Source organism: Parus major, chromosome 3 (genome assembly GCF_001522545.3).
Source record: "Parus major isolate Abel chromosome 3, Parus_major1.1, whole genome shotgun sequence".
In the NCBI taxonomy this organism is placed as follows: domain Eukaryota; kingdom Metazoa; phylum Chordata; class Aves; order Passeriformes; family Paridae; genus Parus; species Parus major.
In genome coordinates, this window is record NC_031770.1 from 105,872,007 (window position 1) to 105,892,931 (window position 20,925).

At 43.3% G+C, this 20,925-nt stretch overlaps 1 protein-coding gene across 5 annotated transcripts in view; it reads left to right on the forward strand.

Annotated features, from left to right (window-relative positions):
- The window catches only part of KLHL29 (kelch like family member 29), a 322,996-nt gene that overhangs the window by 281,247 nt on the left and 20,824 nt on the right, over positions 1-20,925 (forward strand). For 4 of the 5 annotated variants that reach the window (XM_019006045.2, XM_033513078.1, XM_015621520.2 and 1 more), the window contains 4 exons: positions 4,792-4,990; positions 7,657-7,839; positions 10,669-10,849; positions 19,385-19,578. In XM_019006045.2, coding sequence (XP_018861590.1) covers positions 4,792-4,990; positions 7,657-7,839; positions 10,669-10,849; positions 19,385-19,578 — 757 coding nt within the window. The remainder of the gene's footprint in view (positions 1-4,791; positions 4,991-7,656; positions 7,840-10,668; positions 10,850-19,384; positions 19,579-20,925) is intronic. The other variant, XR_004496530.1, reaches the window with a different exon arrangement.

Here is a 20,925-nt window from a genome sequence, read left to right on the forward strand (position 1 = left end):
AGACATGCTTCCTTTAAAAGCTAACTGTATACTGTTGTGGCCCAAGTCTGTGCAGGAGTACAATGAGAGTCCTTTTGGAAAATACTTGTGAGGATTTTACTGGATTGGAGATTTGAGAATAAAAAGATTATTTTTAATGTGATAGTGAAGTGGGTTTTGTAACTGAGACTGTGAAGATGCCTGAACAAAGCCCACTTGCAAGCAAGCATTCATAATACTGATCTAATCAGTAGGAGAAGAAATGTCATAAAAAGTTTAGCAAAGTATATGTTCTCACTCAAACTAACAGTCAGGAATGAAAAAAAAAGGCTTTTGTAGTCTCATTTCCTAAAGCATTGGCCTGCCTAATGATATGAGAGTAACTTGTGTGTGAATAGATTATTAGGGAAAGGCTTGAAAGGGTCAGCTTCAAGGTATAGCTGGTTGTGTTGATCACATATTCCTCAGAGTCAACAGTGACCCAATGGTAACCCTTAGGTTTCCTCACAGCAGGATCACCACCTTCTGAGCACACCCAGGAGAAATGGACATAAAAAATCCTGCCAGAGGGTAGAATTCATTGCCCTCCAACTTGGATTGACATATGGCTGTAGACATCTTAGTATGCCGTGGTCTGAGGAACACACTCAATTTCTGAGGAGCTGATGGCTCACAGTTCTGGCCCAGAAGGGGACATTGATATTCTCTGCTTCCCCTGGTGCTCAATGCATCCTCAGCTCACATTGCTCTGGGGACTGTTAAGTGTGTTGACTAAATCTCTCTTAATTACAACATGAGTTTACACATGTCTGGCTGACAAGTAAATACTTGGCTTGTATGAACCCATTTAGGTGTCTGAATCTAGAGCTGAATCTCTCTCCAGGAATGTTTAGTTAATTAGGGAAAGATAAGATCTCTTAAGATTTTTCTCTCCCTGTTTTATATGAAACAGACTTGTGATTGCAGACTGGTAGAAGATCCTGCTTTCTGTTCAGCCACTGAAATCGGTGAAAAATCACTGAAATATGCTCCTTGAAGCAGGACAGATAGCATCTCTTAGAAGCCTCTTCTCTCCTGTGTCCCCAGTGATTGTCAACAAAGACTTTGCTCATGTGGCAGCAGTGCCCTGGCTCCTACAGAATTACCCTGGCTACTCACAGGGCATCTGGCAGCATCACTCAGCAAGGACTTTATAGATGAGATCTTCTGCTGGTGCAAAATCTGAGCAACTCCCTTCACCCAAAAGGAGCTACACTGAGATTGACATCACCCAAAAAAAAAAACTACTCATGGTGCTCAGAAACTTTCCTAGCATTTTAAACAATAAACATTTAGATTTTTGCATAATGGTGTCCATTCTCAAGGAGTCTGAGGTGTGGTCCTACATGTTTATGAATTGGTAACTCCTAATTTTAGGCCCAGAAGGGGTATTAATATTCTCTCCTTCACCCTGGCATGTGGTGCAGGCTGTAGTCATAAGTAATTCCCAAAAAAGACCTAAGAAATATTTATACTTGTCCAGCCAGCACCTGCAGGCAAGCTGGGAGAAGAAAACATCCCCAGGGTTACAGGCACAAACCAGAACTCCAGGGTCCCGAGGAGGATGAGTTTGGCAGTGTGCCCTGTGCCTGTATTCTGCTGCTTTGATAACTGGTAACGTCAGTAGGTGCAGTAGATGTTTCATAGCTGTATAAGGCACAACGGAAAGACAAGAGAGAAGGGAGAGCAAATAACAGATGGTAAGGAGGTTGAAATGCTTTATGGTGCTTATTCCAGTCTTAAATGAAAAGGATAATAGTAACAGGATATTTAGTACAATCATAGCTAACAGAGCTGGAAAGTCTTCATAAGGGAGAATCCAAAAGAAAAAGGCTGCTGATTGCCTAAATCACTTGAATATTCTTAAATCAGTGAGGCTAAATGAAATTCACCCTTGACTATAGTGCTTGAAAGAGCTGGTGCGGAAAGAGGTTGCTTTATAAAAGCTTCTCCTGTCTTGTGGAGATACTGCCATGGTTTGTACTCCTTAAATCCCTTGGTGAAAAACACTACAATTCTATGTACCCTTAAAGCTCTCAGCACCAAGCCTGAGTCGTGGCTGTGTGTGGTCGTGCACACACAGACACACACACAGAGCCAGCTTTCTGTAGCTCTTTGAGCAAAGGGAAGAATAAGAGTGAAAAGTGACATTGGTTTTGATATGTGACATCAACTTTCAAGCTGATGAAAGGGAGCAACATGTTCTAATTATTATTCCCCTTCAAAATAAGCCACGAGCTCAGACAAAAGAGGAGAGAAAGGAGGGGGGAGAATCCAGGAGAGAAACAGAATCGCATTTTCTCACTTATCTAATTAAAGCGAGGTGGGCGAGCGAGAGGGAGAGCTCGCTGTGCTCAGGGAGCAATGCTGCCCCATTTATTCAGGGAAAGGTGGGAAATGGAGGCAGTAACTCCACTGGACCCATGGGAATCATCCCATCCCTGACAGAGAGGAGCTGTTCTCCCAGTGCTAATTGGGTCAGCTTTTGGACATGGTGATAAGTGGAACACCATGTCCCCATGTAGTGGCACACCTGTCTGTGCTGGTGTTTGGCATCACTTTGTGTTGTGGCTGCTTCCAGTGCAGGTCAGTCTCGGGACTGTTGGGTGGCTCCGGCGTTTCCCACCACACCAAGGGAAGGTGCTGGCTCCTGTGTACACTCCATATGTTTTATGACTTTATTTAAACTGCCCTTTAGCAACTTGTACTGCTTCCTAAGCAGCCTGTAGTGGGAATTAACCTCCCCCGTGGGATTGTCTCGCTCATCCGCAGTGTACCCTCCTCATTATTCCCCTGTCCCGATGCCACGTTTCGTCTTGGCTCCCGTGTAAGGTTAAACGCCTCCAACCTTCTTAAAAAAAGCACTTCCTGAAGTCAGAGCTTTGCCACCCACTGCCATATGTCCACTGCTTCCTCTCTTACAAGGTAATGACATTAAGATATCTGCAGCCAAGTGCCTGACATTTGTGGCTCCGGGGAAGGAGCAGCCGTTGTAACTCCTAGAAAGCACCTCAGAAATGGATTTCATCAAGGGAGTGTCTTCTTTTTTGTTTTGAGGTTGATGAAATGATCCCAAGCCCAACTCGGCTCTGTGCCACACTGGAGGTGATAGCAAGGATTCAGGAACACACTGCTCACGGGGTGGTTCTTTTTTCCCCAGAAGAGAAGCACTGTCACTTTTCCATCCCTTTTGCATCACCAAACAATTTTTTTATTCCCAAACAATTGCAGAGTCCAGACCTCAAGTCTTTAGGCTGTACCTAAAATTGTCAGCTCTAGTGTTGAGGAGAGCTGATAAGCTGGGGACTGGTAGTCAGCCTGAGACCCTTCATTTCCTTGGGGCCACGGATGTGCAGGCACATGTGGGGCTTGGCACCCCACAGGTTGTTGCATTTTTGCTTTGGCAGAGCTTGCACCGTGCTGATGTGGCTCTGCAGTGGGAGAGCAGTGTGAATTTGGAGGAGATATCCTTTGTTTTCCTTCCAAATTAAGCCTGCTTCTTCAGTTTGGGTGGGGAAAGAGGAAGCGTTCACAGGTGTCACTGTATCCTCCACCTGCTTGGCCAGCCCATTACCCAGTTCAGGCCATATCCCTGCCCTCCCTTCTCACTATGCCCCTGCTCCATTCCCATTCCTGCTCCTGCTCCTCTTCCTGTTGTGACTTGGCTCTCACACACTGCAGGGACAGGCAAGCTGCTGAAAAAGAAAGAGCCAAGTGGCTTCTGGAAAACCAGAGGCATCTGCAGGCCAGCAGATGCTGCTGACGCCCAGAGTTTCTTGGGGCCAGCACGGACCTCAGGAATATTTATTTGCTTCCTGGCCTCAATCCCAGTTGGGATCTTTGGATGCTGCTTCTGTATGAATATTTATTGCAACAGATGATTATCTTTTCTTGCTGCTCACCCTTAGTTTGCATCTTGTTTGTGTGCCTTGCTTCTGGAGTTCCATCTTTTCCCATTGCTCTGCTTTTCACTGTATTCTCATGCAGTGATATGCCCAACAATATATAAAAAGAATAATCTGGGGATGGACTCCTGCTTTTTCGATTGCAGTTTTCTCTCTTGGGGTTTTGTTCTCCTTTAAGCCATCTTTGGTGACAGACATCTTCATTTGCTCAGGTGTCCTTTACCCTCTGAGGTTTAATGTGTTTGTTTAGAAGATGAAACTTACTGTCAGTATTTCTATAGCACCCTCTGGAGTCAGACTTCCCTAAAAGCTAGAGCTGCATAATTTGTTTCACCAATAAATAAACTCTACAAATTGAAAGATTTTTAGCAATTGGTTGACATCATTCAGGCTCTACCACATTTGTTGAAATCTACACTATTTACTGACTTCTGTTTCACATTTATAGTGTCAGAAAAGACCTGTTTGGGTGTTTTATTACACTGCAAAAGCCACCCTCATGTTTCAAGGTTAATTCAGATAACTCAAATGCTCACTCCATGTCTCCACTGCACAAGGTGTTCCATTCAGCCTGAGTTCAAAATGAGCTTTTATTTCCAAAAATTCCTCTATACAGTGCTGTATAACAGGAGTTGCCACCTTTTGAAGATTATTTTTAGTCTCTGGGACCAAACCCAGCCTGGGCCAGGGAGCTCTGCATCATCTCTGTCCCACCCATTCACTAGGCAGGGCTTGTATGCAGCATCCATGACAAGTGTCTTTGCAGGCAGGGTGACAGGGGATGGTTTACAGGCAAGGAGGTGGAGATGCCAAGTGGCTGAACTCTGACATGAAGGCTGCATGTGTTATTATTTCTCCCCCCTCACAGTATGCTGCAGAGCTGCTGGCAGTGGTGCGGCTCCCCTTCATCCATCCCAGCTATCTGCTGAATGTTGTTGACAATGAGGAGTTGATAAAGTCTTCAGAGGCTTGCCGGGATCTGGTGAACGAAGCCAAACGTTATCACATGCTGCCACACGCCCGCCAGGAGATGCAGACACCGAGGACCCGGCCCCGGCTCTCTGCAGGTAAAGCAAAATATCCTTCAACAGCACCATCCCCCTGGTTCCATATTGCCTGGACGTGCCTTGGGACAGGGCACAGACCTTGGCTCCTTCTCTTGGCTCCTTCCCAGAACCTGGTGATATTTCAATCTCAATTTTCCATTGTTACTTTCCTTCAGATTTTAGAAGCCTCTCTCATGGGTGGACATGGGTGTTCAGATCTATGCTCCTGAAATCAGATTTAAAAGGAGCCTGAATTTGACAATTTGTCGGAGACTATAACATTCCCCTGTTGTCCTGAAAGTGAGCCACTTGCCCTCTTTGCCTCAGTTTCTCTAGTTGCAGAAATAGGTGAATAATTGGATTTTTTTGCCTTGGAGCCTCTTGTGGGGAGGATCTGTCTAATATTCATCAAACACCTTCACTTTCACAGCCATTTGTAAGTATAATATTTTTATATGGTGAGGCTGGTGTAAATATAGTATTTATATACTGATGAGTACCAGATCAGGCTGTTTATTTCCTCCAGAACAAATGGATCACACGTAACATATTCCCTTTTAAAAATCCAGCAGCTGTGAAGAACTGAGTCTTCTTAAAAAGTTTCACACCTATTTTCCCTCTCTGGAAAAATGCACGGAAAAGCTCTAAGTGCCCATCTTGCCAGCTGAGCCCATATCATGGTGATGTAGAAATATCCTAAATATTCCCTGAACAGAGAGTGCAGATACCACATAGGAAAACTGCATCCAAGAAGGAGTCTGATGAAGCAGGTGAATTGTTTTATCATGCTGCCTGTACTTCTGTCTCCCATAAGTACAACAGAAAGCCAGACAAAACTTTCTGTCACTGCCACTGATGCTAATGTGGCACGGAGATGGCATATCAAACCACGGCATTTGCAGCTTTGGGAGACTGCCTCATCAAGGCACCTTTCAGAAGGATGAAGTGTAGAGGACTTTCAATAACAATCTACCCTAAAAAGTCTTTCATTGAGGACGACTAATGGTGTGATGTTTGAAGGGATTTTTGAAAAGTGCTTATTTTATGTATATAAAATTGTAGGTGTAATGTGATCCATTTCCAGAAGCTTGTTGATGAGGGAAAAGTGATTCTCTCAGGGTAAAGGAGGGTGATTATAGTTTTTTAGGTCAGAGTCTAATTATATAGAATCATGTTATTTTGCATATCAACAGCATTCATGGAGGCACAAAGGATCTCTAAACACCCTTTGTGGACTCGCTGCTGCATGTCACATGCCCTCTCGAGGTCATTGATTATAATCAAGTTATGTCTTGCACAGGTGATTAGATTTTCTGGTATGGTGCAAAAATAATGATCTCTTGTTACTGAGAAATATTTGTTTAAAACCGTGCAGCACTTTATCTTAATAACTTTTAAGAGTGTAACCTTGCTTGAATGACACAAATATATTTTTTGAAAATGTTAATGAAGAATGACGATAATCCATTACTCTGCAGACGTGTTTCTCTCCGCTGCTGCTCCTAATCCCTCTCGCAGGCAGTCTCGCACCTGTGCACACTTGTCTATGGGCTGGGAACTGTAACACATCACAGCAATAGCTCCAGTCAGGAGACAGCTCCTGAAATGGTGATTCCTTCCAGCTTGTGGCCTCCTGGTCCTTCTTCTAAGCCTACCTCTCCTGGCAGCACATTGTGCAGGGGCTTCCAATTGCTGCAAAAGGGTTTTTAACACTTCAGCTAAATGCCAAGTCCAAACCATCCCCAGCACCTGACTCTTGGATGGAGTCAGGAGACATTCCAGGGTTACACTGTGACCCATCTCTCTGGGAATGAGTCTGGAGCGGAGTTTGGAATAACACAGAGATCAGATATGACTCAGCTGTGGCTGTGAAGTGGGAATAAAACCTCGGAGATGGGGACTTGAAAGTTTTGCATGAAGAGGCAGTTTGGCTTGCTGGACACCTTGCATGTTACAGGTTTGGGGGAGCTGTTCAAGCACAGATAAAGCTCAGTTAATAACTATATTAAGGCAGGGGTGATCTCCATCATGTTTTCTAGCACCTGGTAGACCAAGACCGTGATCCATGATTTGAGCACATGTTGTCTGGGTCTGGAAAATCTGCTTTTTCTGGGAAAAGATAAAAAAACAAAAAATAACCCACCAGAAAATTATATATTAATAGAGTACATGCAGAAAGAATATCAGGATGAAGATCCACAACCTTCACTTCCTCCAAACAGTAGCTTTTGACTGTGAGAAGACTTTCTTTTAAGGTTAAAGTCCAAACATGCTTTTCTTGGATAATGACTATGCTCCAAAGCTAATCCTAGACAAAATGCCCATTTTCTTCAGTGCAAGAGAAATTTGCTACCTTCAAGACTCACTCAAAGACTATTGAAATGAATGGATATCTTTACATGAAACTGCCTTTCTATTTCTTTCCCCCTAAGTTTTGCCCAGATGGCATTCTCCCTCCCTAGTTCTCCCAAGAGTGTTCATAGTGTCATTCCTCACCCACTGCTCCCCCTACACACACATTCCTGTTTTTTCTCACCCTTCGTGGTTTGATTGCAGACTCTAAAACAGATTTATATACGATACATTAAAATTTCCTTGACTTTTGGAATGAATACTTTTGGATGGGTTCCTGCCTGGTTGAGAGATGCCACTTTTTTAAAATACTATTTTTCTGTCTTGAATCCTAGGAGTAGCCGAGGTAATAGTCTTAGTTGGGGGTCGCCAGATGATTGGCATGAACCAACGTGCTTTAACAGCAGTCACTTGCTTAAATCCTCAAAACAACAAGTGGTACCCATTGGCCAGCCTGCCCTTCTATGATCGAGAGTTTTTCAGTGTGGTCAGCGCTGGAGACAACATTTATCTCTCAGGTAAGCAGCAGATTCCATAGAAACAGATCCACAGAAGGGTTTGGATTCGAAAAGACCATTTAAGGCCACTTAATCCAACCCCCCTGCCATGGGCAAGGGCACCTTCCACTATCCCAGATTGCTTCAAGCTCTGTCCAACCTGGGCTTGGACATTTCCAGGGATGGGGTAGCCACAGCTTCTCTGAGCAACCTGTGCCAGGGCCTCACCACCCTCGATGTAAGAAATTTCTCTTATGTCCAATCTAAATCTGCCTTCTTTCAGTTTAAAACTCTTACATCTGATCCTGTCACTACGGGCCTTGATAAAAAGCCTCTTTCCATCTTTCTTGTAAGCCCCCTTTAAGTATTGAAATGTCACAATAAGGTCTACCCAGACCTTTCTCTTCTCCAGGATGAACAACCCCAAATCTCTCAGCATGTCTGCATAGGAGAGGTGCTCCAGCCCTCTGACCATTTTCACACCCCTTCCCTGGACTCAGTTCAACAGGTCCATATCCTTCTTGTGCTGGGAACCCCAGAGCTGAACACTGTACTCAAGGTGGGGTCCCATGAGATCTCCCAGGGCAGATGGGGAGAATCACCTCCTTGACCAGCTGGTCATGCTGCTTTTGATGCAGCCCAGGATACAGCTGATTTTCTGGGCAGTAAGTGCCCACTGCTGGGTCATTTCCTATTTTTTGTCCACCAGTATCCACCAGTTCTCCTCTAAAGGACTGTTCTCAATCCATTCACCCCCCAGCTTTACTGGGCTGGGAGAAAAGTTACAATACAGGCAGCCCAGGCAAAGTGGGACTTGCTGAAGTTCTACCCAGCTGCTCCTGAGGAGGAGAAAAGAAAAAAAAAGAAAAAAAAAAAAAGAAAAAAGAAGAGAGAAGTGGGAAGGATGTTGGAAGAGAGGGATTTCCCTGCTTTTATCATTCTCCATGTCTCTGTGGTGTTAATGTACTCTCAGAGCAGACAACAACAAAATTTTGCAGTTGCAACATGAAGAAAATAGGTCTGACAACCATCAAGCATGCAAAGAGGTTTCACTGCCATAGAAACACAATTTAAAATACTCTCTGTAGTTGAATCTAAATGCTAGGTTATGGAATTTGAGACAGACAGACTGAACTGCTGAATATGTGACCTACACTTAAAGTATTTGCTTACAGGAGCATTCATGTTTTGTACTTGTTGAAACCTCTCTTCTGACAGTAGTCACTAGCCCTATAATCTTCTTAGTTTTGGTGAAACTGAGACCACGCTCCTTAAAGGGCTTTAACTCCCAAAGTATCTGACAACACCATACCCTGAGCATCAGAGTATCTGGATTTTTGCAGTCTGTTGGTACCTCTGCTCAGCTAGAGGGGGAAGAGCAATTCCCACCAGACAATGCAAGGATGCTCTGATGGCAGCTGAGTGGGGGCTGGATGATTAAAAGAGGAGGCTGGGCAGGGAGGTGCGGATGTGTATGATCCGAGGATGTCGTTGGGAGCACAGATGCACCTGGCATCTGTACCAGTAAAGGGGTTACAGCTGTTGCATTTCCCTTGCCGAGCTCTCTCAGTGCATTTTCTGCAGTAAATTGCTGCCTGTGGTGTTAAGTTCCATTAATACTGCATAGAGACCCTAAGAATTGATTGGAAATTATTTTTTGATGTTTTTTTTCCCCATGCTTGTTTGCCCATGCTTGAGAGCAGCTGGAGCAAAAGTCTTCTGGGGAGCCTTTTGTCAGATGCTGGCTCCTAGTTATTCTTAGCTGAGGTGCTTTCCAATATGTACAGCCATTTTAGGCTGTGCCATACCTGGCCATTCTAAAAATTAGAATCCTAATTTCAAAGCTCATTTCAGCTCTTTCCCTAAAATCTGGATGAGTGACCAGGTGGTATTTGGTAGCTGCAATAAGGAGACCTGGAAATATAGCTAAGAGTCAGTTGATATTTTGCTTTGCTCAAATGTAGAAGACTCAGGAAAAAGGGAAGGGGAATCAATAGAAGTGAGAATGGCCTGCTGCAAGCTCCAAGTACTGGACCTTGCACTGCATAGCATAGGTTTGGAGAGCAAAATACCAAGGAGGAAGTCTGGTTTCCTCATTAAACCATGGAACCGTGTCTAGCTCATTTTCCTGGCTTGACCACTGACTCCTAGTGTGGTCCTGAATAAATCATTTCACCTCTTTGTGCTTCAAAACAGGATAGTAAGACAGCTGTTAAGTGGCTAACTTGGAAGCTTCAAGCAGCAGTTAAAAAGTGACCAGTATAAATATTTCCCATGATCATCTTGAACTGTTTTACAGGAGTGGTACAGCTGGTTCTGTCTTTTATCTGCAAATGAAAATGAATAAGAAATTTGTCCCTGAAAATTAGAAATTAAGCCTACAGTGCAAGCACTGACTTTATTGTGCCCATATATGTGCTGCTTCAATCCATCACTGTATTAAGCATTTTAGGTTTCAGGCTGGCCTGTGTCTTGCAAGCCAAGATAGACTCAGCCTCCTGACACCTTCTTGCAAGTGTCACAGTAATTTAATAGACTGGAAGTTATTTATGAACACTGAGAAGGGTCTATCCCCTTATGTATGTGTCCCTTGTAGTCTGACATCTTGATTTCTTCATGTCATCTTATTAAAAAAAACCCCAGCCTTTGGGGCGCATGAATAAATGACACAGATATGCATCATCGGAACAGATGCTCGGTATTGAGGGTGATTTATTTTAATTAGTCAAATGTCATTTGAAGAGTTTTTACTTTGTAACTGGCTTTGATTGCTGTGTGCAGAGCTGCTGCCGTTGCAGGATCTCACGTAACTCTCCCCTTTTCTCTCCCCCGCCCGCCCGTGGGTGCCAGGCGGCATGGAGTCGGGTGTCACGCTGGCTGATGTCTGGTGTTACATGTCCTTGCTCGATAACTGGAACCTCGTGTCCCGCATGACAGTCCCGAGGTGTCGACATAACAGTCTGGTGTACGATGGGAAAATTTATACCATTGGAGGGGTCGGTGTGGCAGGCAACGTTGACCATGTGGAAAGGTAAAAAAAAAACAAACAAACCCAAAAATAAAAAAAAAACAAAACCAAAAAGCAAACCAATAACAAAAAACCAAAAACCACGTGCTGTTTGCTGGAGCTTTTCCTTCATGCGATGCTAAAGGACCATTTGCCTTTTAAAGGACACTTCAAATGGACTGTATGTGTTAAAGTAAGCTTTTATAACAGCTTATAAAGTAGGAAAGAGGGCAGGATTAGATTTCATTTAAAAGCTTCAGTGGAAAGCATTGTTTCAAAACCAGAGAGGAAAGTTGCCAGCTTCTCGCTTTGCTCAGGGGAGTGAAGAGAGGAATTAAGCTTCTTTGGACATTTTTCCAGGTTATACAAGGAACTAATAAGCTGCCTTTGAATTTAGTATTGATGAAAGTCTTTACAGACCACAATAGTACTTTTTCTTTTTTTTTGTTTTCTTTTAAATCCAAAATGAAGTAACAGGAAAGTAAGTTTCTTGTATGTGTTTTCCTGGTGTAGCACCTCAGCCTTGACCTGGCTGGAAGATCCTCCCTTTGGTGGTCTTGGCCTGGGGCTGGGACCTGCCAAGTTCAGAGTAAAACAACCAATAAATGGAAACAGTTTTGAATTCCTGGCTGAACAAAGATGGGAGAGAATGGAAATTTCTCTTTTCAAGTAGACTCCAGATGTAATTTTTTTCACATGGAACTTAAAAAACAGTAAGGAACAAAAGTGCAACAAAAATATTTCACCAGGTAAAATTCCAAAACCAACTAATTTCTTGTCACCTATGGCATTCAATAAAACCATAGATTTTATATCTATGTCAATGTTTTCATTAAAAAATAGAATTCACTTTGAAATGCAGTTTATGAGAATATTCTATTCTAAAAATATCAATACAGTCTTAGCCTTCCCCAAACACTTAATTGGGAAACATATTTAGGAAATGTTTTTCCTAATTGAATGTGGCAACCAAAAATACTTTTGTCAGTTTTAAATGCTGAATTTGAATACTTCTTCAGTAACATTTTGAATCAGGCATTTTCCAGTAAAAGTTGCCTTAACAGGCAAGACAAATAGGGATAGGTCATTAGGGGGGATTTTGGGGAAAGAAAAAAAACAAGACATTTTTCAAAAGGTTGGGAACTGGTGTTGGTGCTCTCAGCAAATCAGGGAAATGCAGACAGCAAAGAATGAATGATAAATCGTAGCAGTGAATGCAACATGTAAACACTGCTCCCCTCTTTCACCCAGACCTTAAGGTGGGCACTGCCCACAGGACTTGCTTGGAATCAGATCTCACCCTTTTCAGCAGATTTGTTTCTGGTTTCTGAAGGTATTCATCCCATTATTTAAGTCAGTAAATTTTTAACTAGCAGAACTATTTTTGTGAACACAGGAAAGAGAGAGCCCAGGAAAGAGATGCTGTTTCATTCCATCTCTTGAAAAAGATGAACAGCAAAAGAATGCTATTGAGGAGTCTTGATAGTTGTCATTGATTAAATTATCTCTTTTCAGTTTTCCTTGGGCCTGATTTGTCTCTGCTCTGATTCTCATGGTCTCTCTTTATCATCCCAAATGTTAGTCAGTTGAATGAACCCCAAATCATGCAAAGTCACCCCCACTCCTTCCCTCTCACCTCAGTCACTCCAGCCCTCACCACAGATGACATTGCAGCCTGCAAAGTCACTCAGGCCCTCGGCAGCCCCTGCTTGGCTCAGTGAGAGCAGCAGTGCTGGTTTTCCATTGACCAAGCCCACCAAGAGACCTGAATGTGGGAAAGGAGCAGATTTCCTCCCTATCATTTCAGTGCACACTGTCTCAGCCACAATAAGGATGTCTTGTCATGGGGATTTGCTAAACCCGTGATTATAATTAATCTGCTGTTGTCTGTGGAGAGGCTTGTGAGACAGAGCCATGGAAAAAGTGCAACATGGCCTCCTTTGGGCCATGCCAGGAAATGAGAGAAGTTTGAGGATGTTTCCTTTCTTATTCTTCATATTAAAATGACAGTAGGGGGTGACAGAAGTGAAGCACAGCATGGCTGAAGCTGTGTTTTGGAAAGGATGTTTCAGGGTCTGCTGTCAGAAATGCAGGTGAGGGAAAGCTGACTCTCCTAGCAGTGCTGAACAAGGTCAGGCCTTTTCACACAAAAGCACTTCCCATTTGGACAAGCCAGGGTTCAGGAATTTGAATTGCTGTACCCATTTTTGCAGGCAGTGAGGATTTCTGAATTTGGATTGCAGCTTTGGAAAAAAACACACTACAATACAAGCAAAAATTGCTTTAATTGCTGAGTTGGCTGCTGTGTTACAAGCAGTGAATGCCCACGTCTTGATTTTGCTTTTCTTCCCTCCCTTCCTCTAGAGCTACGAGAAACCAACTTCCTCTCACCATATTTCTATGTGGGTTGCACATTCCTCTTTCAAATGCTTTGTTGGTTTGGATGGGACAGTGTGATAAAATCTCTCAGTAAAGGGTAAACCTCTTTGTCATTCCAGCAGGTCATAGAAAAGCACTATATTAAAATAATGTGTCATGATCATATGCTCCATGTCAAGTGATGCCAAAATTTACATTTACCTTTAAAGTTATCACTCTTCCCCTCAGTGTGGAATTGCAGACACACACTCCTGGGTTTGGGGTAGTTTTTCACCTCCTAGGAGGCCTCTGAGATTATAGCCCTGATATGCCCCCAGATGGAGGTGCAGGGGCTTATCCAGGCCTGACACACAATGCAGTCCTGGGCTGTGCCACCAGTGTGAAGGGCAAGGCACTGAACATCCTCCCTCTCTGGACCACCTACCTCCTCCCCTGGTGCACACAGAGCTTATCTTTCCCAACCACATTTTGCTTTCTGCTTGCTCAGTCAGCCCAAGCGTGACCATGCCCAGCTTTGGCCAGGTTCTGACGTGTTTCTGCTGGCATGGTGAAGGGCATGTCTCCACTCCAAAGTGACTTACCCTGACCTCACCAGTGAGCAGACCCAGAGGATGATGTCTACAGGGTATCTCACTGCAGTGCATCTTTAAAGACAGAGAACATAGCATTTTCTCCCAGTTTCTTTCTTATTCTCCGCCTGTTTTTCATGGAATTCTTATAATATTTGATCCTAAATGGTTAAAATCTTACCAAGATGTTTTTACAGCATCTTGCTTTTTAAAAGCAGATGTCAGACCACCTTAGCTATACATCATTCCACCTGCCTGCACTTAATACATCTGCTGCACCATTACAGAGCATTAAAGCAAGTAGGGACCACTGGATGGTAATGATTTATGGCATCAGCTCCTATGGCCCTCTCTCCATGCTTTTGGTTCCGTCATTGACACTGAAGGGTACAGCTTTACCCAGAAATTCTGGTGCCACTTAAAACACTGGGTGTTTTCCCATCAAATTCAACAGGGCTGAGATTCTTTACCTTTTATCTTCCATTTGTCTGTAAGGAGGCAGCAAAAATTCCATCTTGATGGATAATATGGGGCTATCAATCACAAACAGATGAATAGGAGTCATTCGTTACTCATCTTAAAACAATATGCATGTGCCAGAGGGGCTGAGTTATAAGTCCATTTTTGTGGCTGTGCATGGTTATATGTTCAGGGAAAGTTATGTTTTTGCAATGAGCGTTTAGGGAAATAACAGCATGGCTGCAGTTCTCCATCAAGCCCCTCTGGCAAGGTTCTGTGTGACAAGAAGCAAGTCATTAGGTGTTAGGCAAGAAGGTATTACACTTTCTGTCTTCTTCTGAGATATGAGTTGAGTTGGGAGCTGGTGAAATGAAGTGGATCCATGAACTAGGTCTTTAGATAATGGATGGGCCCTGTAATATATGCAATTTGAGAGCCGAGAAGGCTGCGTACGCTGACAGGACAATGTATGTGAATGGAAGTGTGGAAATGTGGGTGCTTTGTGGTTATTATATGTTTGAAGGACAGAAAAAGATGAATCCCCTTGACCTGACAGTGCTTCTGCAATAAGGTTGTCTAAAATTGGGAGATTACTTTTGTTAGCAGTGCATACTTTCAAGACAGTCTAAAAAAATCAGTGTAAAAAGTAAGTTTTATACATTTTAGAAACTGCTTCAGGACCTATTGTTTTACTGACATAAGATCATGTAGGATTCAGGGGTTCTTACCCAAGGAAGGTGGACATTTCTTCACCAAAAAGACTGCCAGGCACTGGAACAGGCTGTGCAGGGAGCGTTGGAGTCACCACCCCTGGAGGTACTTAGAAGTCATGTAGATGTGGCCCTGAGGGACATGGTTTAGTGTTGGGCTTGGCAGTGCTGGGTTAATGGCTGGGCTCAATGATTTTAAAAGATGTTATCTTATCTGATAATGAATTTAATGATAGAAAATTAAATATATTGCCTTGTCTTAGGATAGTTTCTTAAGCCTGTCAAAAGAAAAAGAAAAAAGGCAAAAAATAGTAATCTATTACTGTGATTTTAAACATGTGAATCATCTGAAGAGCAGTTCAATATGACACTGTACAGCTTTAGTTTAAACAGAAACTTTCCTGCAAATATAATTAAATAATGATTAAATAACTGAAGGATTTCTTGCAGGCTGACAGAAATGGTCAGTGTATAAGCGGCTGACCATGATGTAAGGCTCTTACAATGTGAATAAATGAAGATACACATATGGCTGTTTAACTTAGGAGAAGAGAAATTAAGAGACTGAGGAGAAAAAAAATACTGTTTTCAGGTACTGAAGAGATCAAAAGTCAAGAAGGCAGTGAAGCGAGTGGCACAGCTTGAAATGAAGGGTTTTCTGCTGTTAATACTGAAGTGGTAGGGAAAGAGCAAGGAAGGGAGTTGAATGAAATGAAGGAAGGAAGGGGGAGATCAGTCCCACAGATGAAATCCTAAAAGTGGAGAATTGTGAAAACGAGCAAGGTTTTATTTCTGCATGTGCTCTCTTCAAGCTTGAGCTGCATTTTCTGCTGGGTTCAGATCATTTCAGATCATTTGTTCTACCATGGGTAAATAAATTATATATATATATATATGTATACACACACATTATATATACAGAAAACGTGCATATACACATATATAAGAGATCTAAAAACATATAAGGTATTGAGTACAGCAGGTAGTGAGTGCACAAGGGTCAGATGAGATCCCTGTGCTCAGTGCAAGTGACAGGTGAATGACAGGTGGGGACACGTGTCCTGCAGGGCTGGGGACCAGCAGGTTGCTGGGGCAGAGGAAGGAGCATGAGGGCAAGTGTGTGAAACCACGAGTCCATAGTGTGCAAGGACTGCAGCCCAGGAGTCATGTGAAAGGAGATGTCCTTGAAGATTCAAGTTCAGCAAGTTGGATGGGCTCAGTAGGCCCACAGCCAAGGACAAGCATGGACACACCAGGAGGGAGCAGTGGAGGAGAGGGAAGAAAAACCTTTGCTTGGCTTGAAGCCAGCTCACATTATGTCTCCATCTACGGCTTCAAACAGGGGATTCGAATGCAAAGCTTGACTAATGGAAAGAGATCAAAGTGATTATTCTTTAAATCAGTTTCCTCCCTGCTGGCCCTTGAGCAGGGCTGGCGTGACAGGCAGCCAGGAGCCCCACGAGCACCAGTGGCTGTGGTGTGATGGCAGTGCCAGAGATGACACAACAGATGGAAAAGCCCCAGGGCAGGGAGGTAAAGCAGGTGTCAGTATTTTCTGTCCTGGAAGGTTACAAAGGTTCACCTTCATTCATTTTTAAACCAATTTAGTTAATCTGGTGCAAATCCTTGTGTGAAGACATTAAGAGCTGACTTGAGATAGACCAAAATGATGGAAACCTGCCTTGCAGAGACTTAAGGAGCTTAGACTACTTAGTTTATCCCACAGAAGGTGAAGAGTTGACTTTATTATTTTCTGCACGTCCATATGTGAAAGAGAGAAACTTGATAGCAGACAGCTTTATAATCCAACAGAGAAAAAGAAACAAACTTTCTGGTGGGTAGGATCTGAAGCAAAAACAGACTAGAAATCAAATCTACCCATTTTGCAAGGAGGGAGTGAACTGGAGGAGTAAATTCCCAGGGGATGGAGGGACTTGGTGGACAGCTATCAGGAAGCCTTGAAGGCATCAATTTGTCCCCTTGAGCCTCAGGGCTAGGGTAGACACTCACTTAGGAGAGCTGCTTCACTGAGCAGCCCATGTAAAAACCACATTAGATGCCCATGTTAGGTAGACAAGGACTTCCACCTGCCTTATGGTTCACTGATTTTTTAAACCAAATGACCTTCAAAAAAAGAGTGGGTGTTTAAGCTTCACCACATGCAGCTGTATCCAGTAGTTTTCAGCCTTTGACTTTCAGCAGATGAAGTGAAAGTCATCATTTTTGGTTTTTCAGAGGCAGATGAAGGACAGTAGAGAAAGAAAGATCAGCTCTGTCGTCACAGAACATAAACAGAGAGCAGTGAAAGTGGGTTAAAAATGGGGTCTTGCAGGACCTGAGGCCTCAGTAAGGAAATTCATCCGGAAAAAGGATAGTTGTTTTTGTAATTTGAACCTTTCTCTAGTATTCCAATGGATGCAGTCCTCGGCCACTCCCAGCCCCCAGCATACATGAAATATAACCCCTTCTTCCCAAAAATGTATTGGGACAATCAGAAAGTCATTGCCAAGAATGTCCTTGTCTTGGGATCTGAAGTACAGGTACTTCTGCCAGCAGCAGGGAAGGGAAGTGGCTGCTCACGACCCCCATCTCAGACCACTTCAACTGCTCACAAATGTTCCTGGTGCTAAATCAGAGTAGAAGGTGTGAGACAAAGTGTATCAGTTGACAGGTGAGATTGGTCTTAAAGAAGGAACAAGAGAAGGAGCATCAGGTCAGTTCTCAGCTCTGTTGTTTTTCACATTCTGTAACCAATTATAGCCAATTTTTTAACGAGACATCAAGAATTAAATTACCAATTACTGCAATAGCTGAGTTAGCAAAGTATGTCACAAAAGCAATGTGTGAAACTTCATACTATGTGAGATTTTTTGCATATCTGCTCGGGTAGATGTGAGTGCTGCTCCTTCTGAGTGCTGTGGGTGAATGCAGGAGATGCAGCATGTGGTGACTTACCTGGAGGAGCTGCTTGTGCAGTCAAAATGCATCTGTAGGCTCAGGTTTGGTACAAGAATCAGCCCAGTAAAGGTGTGTCACTGTGAATGCTCCCAGCACTGTGTTGTTTAATCTTGTTATATTTCTTCCCTTTGATCACTTGTTGTAGATGAATTTAATTTCTCTGTAACTAATTTAGAGCATCATACAAGGCAGTTCTCCATGCTCATTATAAGGGCTTTCCTAATTTTTATTTTTTTAGTTAAACTTTGCTTCCCTCTTGCTTTAGCTTCAGTTTTATGAGTGTGTTAATTACTTTTGGTTATATTACTTGGAAACTCATTAGTGCATTTTTATTAAGGACATTATTTTCTGCTGTTTATGCCATTTTTATCATTCCTCCCTTTTATTTTCCCCAAGTTTGAGCAGTGAAAATTTGAGGGACATGTTACAGAGGGAGAATTCTCTTGTTGCCAAATCATAAATTGCAGATGGGTTCATGTTCTTCATTTCATGTTTGCATATTGCATATCACTGCCATTAAGAGCAGAAGCCCTGAATGGGTGATGAGGGCTTCTGTTCTGGCAGCCAACAGCTCTGAAAAATCACTACACAGGAAACTCCTGTTTGACTGCATCTGTCATTACATGGAAATATAGAAACCTAAAAATCACATTATTCTCCACTGTCTCCAAGATTCATTTTAGAGCAGCTATTTGGATCCCTGCCCCATTTTTTTTAAAAAATGGGATCCCTGAACTTGCGATGTTGTCTAAAATTAATCTTCATCCATGGATTGTAAACTGTGCATCCCTTATGGTCAATGACTTAATTAAATCAGATACTGATGACCTTAAAACTAATTTAGCACTTTCATGCATACTCTTTTCAGTTTGATTCATGTCAAATACAAATGCAATGGTGAAATCTTACTCCAGCATTAACATTTGCAGCATCCTGAAGTGAAGCACAGTAGTTTGGTTCGCACAATGAAAATTAAATGGAAGCAACTTACTCTGGCACAAAGCAGGAGTTGCTGGTCAGTTAACTAGAGTAAAAGGAGCCATCATGTTGCATTACATTGCTGGTGAGATGTGTTCCACAAGCTGAACAACTGAAGTATATTAACAGTTGCCTGCCCACAGCCACTATTGGATATCTCCGCACTGATTAGCAAGAATAATCTCATTGTATACTCATTAAAAGAAATTAATCAGTGGAAGACATCTCAACAAAGATGTCCTGAGTTTCTGCACCTTGGACTATAATGAGATTTGAGAGGCATATACAGAAAACAGAACCAGCTTTCTCTTGCCTTCTATCAATGTTTTAAAACCTTAGAGAAGAGCATTGATTACACCATTTACCAAGTGGCTGAATTTATAAGATGTTAAAAAAAATACATTTCCACCTCCACTTTTGTTCTGCTTGCCAAGCTGCCTTTGTGTGCCTGTCTGTGCTTCCCAGTGCTGCTCACCTCAGCTCACTGCGCCCGCTGTCGTCCCCAGGTACGACACCATCACCAACCAGTGGGAGACCATCGCCCCCCTGCCCAAGGCCGTGCACTCGGCCGCGGCCACCGTGTGTGGGGGCAAGATCTACGTCTTCGGAGGGGTGAACGAGGCCGGCCGAGCCGCGGGGGTCTTGCAGTCCTACATCCCTCAGACCAACTCGTGGAGTTTCATAGAGTCCCCGATGATTGGTAAGCCATGCCTGGTGTCACAGCAAATCTCTGTGCTACAGGTATCTTAATGGCTTTGCAGAAAGCAAAGGAGTTGTGTGGTGGGATGGGATATCCCTATAATATGTTGGCAGGAATGCATGGATGTTATACCAGGGAAGCAATTATCTGGATTTCCGCTGAAGGCAATTGTCACTCATTAATATAAATTAGTTACCAGCTAGAAGTGATGAGTTCAAAGCAGAGAAGAAAAGAAATCAGTTAGTAGGTATGAACAATTAGCCATTTTAGGTTTAAAAAATCTCCAAGTGCAGTGAAACTATACCGGCATCATATGTTGTCGTCCCATGTGGGGTCACAGCACTGCTGAAGTAGTGGTTTATCACTCATGGGTTTGTCAAAATGCTGCCTGTCCTGTGGGAAGTGACAGGCCTTCTGAACTGGGATTTGTCAGTGGTGTCCACAGGCACATGTGCTTCAGAGGCTGTCAGCTTCAAGATACAGTTTATTAAAACTGTGTTTATTAGTTTATGAAGCCCTTGAGCTCACCAAGGGCTGAAGAGGTTGAGAGAGCAAGACGAGAAACCAGATTTTCCAATGTACTAGCCAATGTCAGAGGTGGTGATTTACTTCCAAAATTAGAACAGTGCTCAGAAGTTTGCAATTTAATTGCTTTCTGTGGTGATTTGCACCCTGAGTGTTTAGGCTGCTTTTGGAAATGCGGTTTAGTGTTCAGCCTGGCAAGGATGCTCCTGCAGGCAACAGCTGACCTGGGTCGTCTGCTCTGCACTGGGCTCTGCCTGCCTTCGGTCTGGCTGCACCCAAGTGGCCAAAGAAACAATTCACACACAGTCATTGCAGAGAAGATGCTTTCGAAGTGGTTTGCCTTCATCTCCTAGTTCAGAGAATCATACAGTGGTTTGGGACCTTTAAAGGTCATGTAACCCAAGCAATAAGCAAGGACATCTTTCACTAATTCAGTTTGCTCACAGCCCTGTCCAACATGACCTTGAAGTTTCCAGGGATGGGGCATTTACTGCCTGTCTGGGCAATCTGTTCCAGTGTTTCACCATTCATGTTGAAACCATGACTCCGTCTTTAAAAAATCATCTTCTCATTACTGAGCCCTAGAGCAATAGGAATAGCAAGCAGGGAGAAGGACAGCTGTAAAGTATTCAGGTAAGGCCTAAGCATAATCAGAAACTTAGAATAAGCTGCTTTTCCTGTAGCAGCCTGTTAGGATGATTCCAGCCCTTTTGCTGGGGTTCCTGATAGATCAGGGCACGAGGAGCTGGTGGCCACAGCCTGCCCTGCCCAGACAGCACGGCCACTGCCGATCGCGGCTGACACAACATGACACGCGCAGGA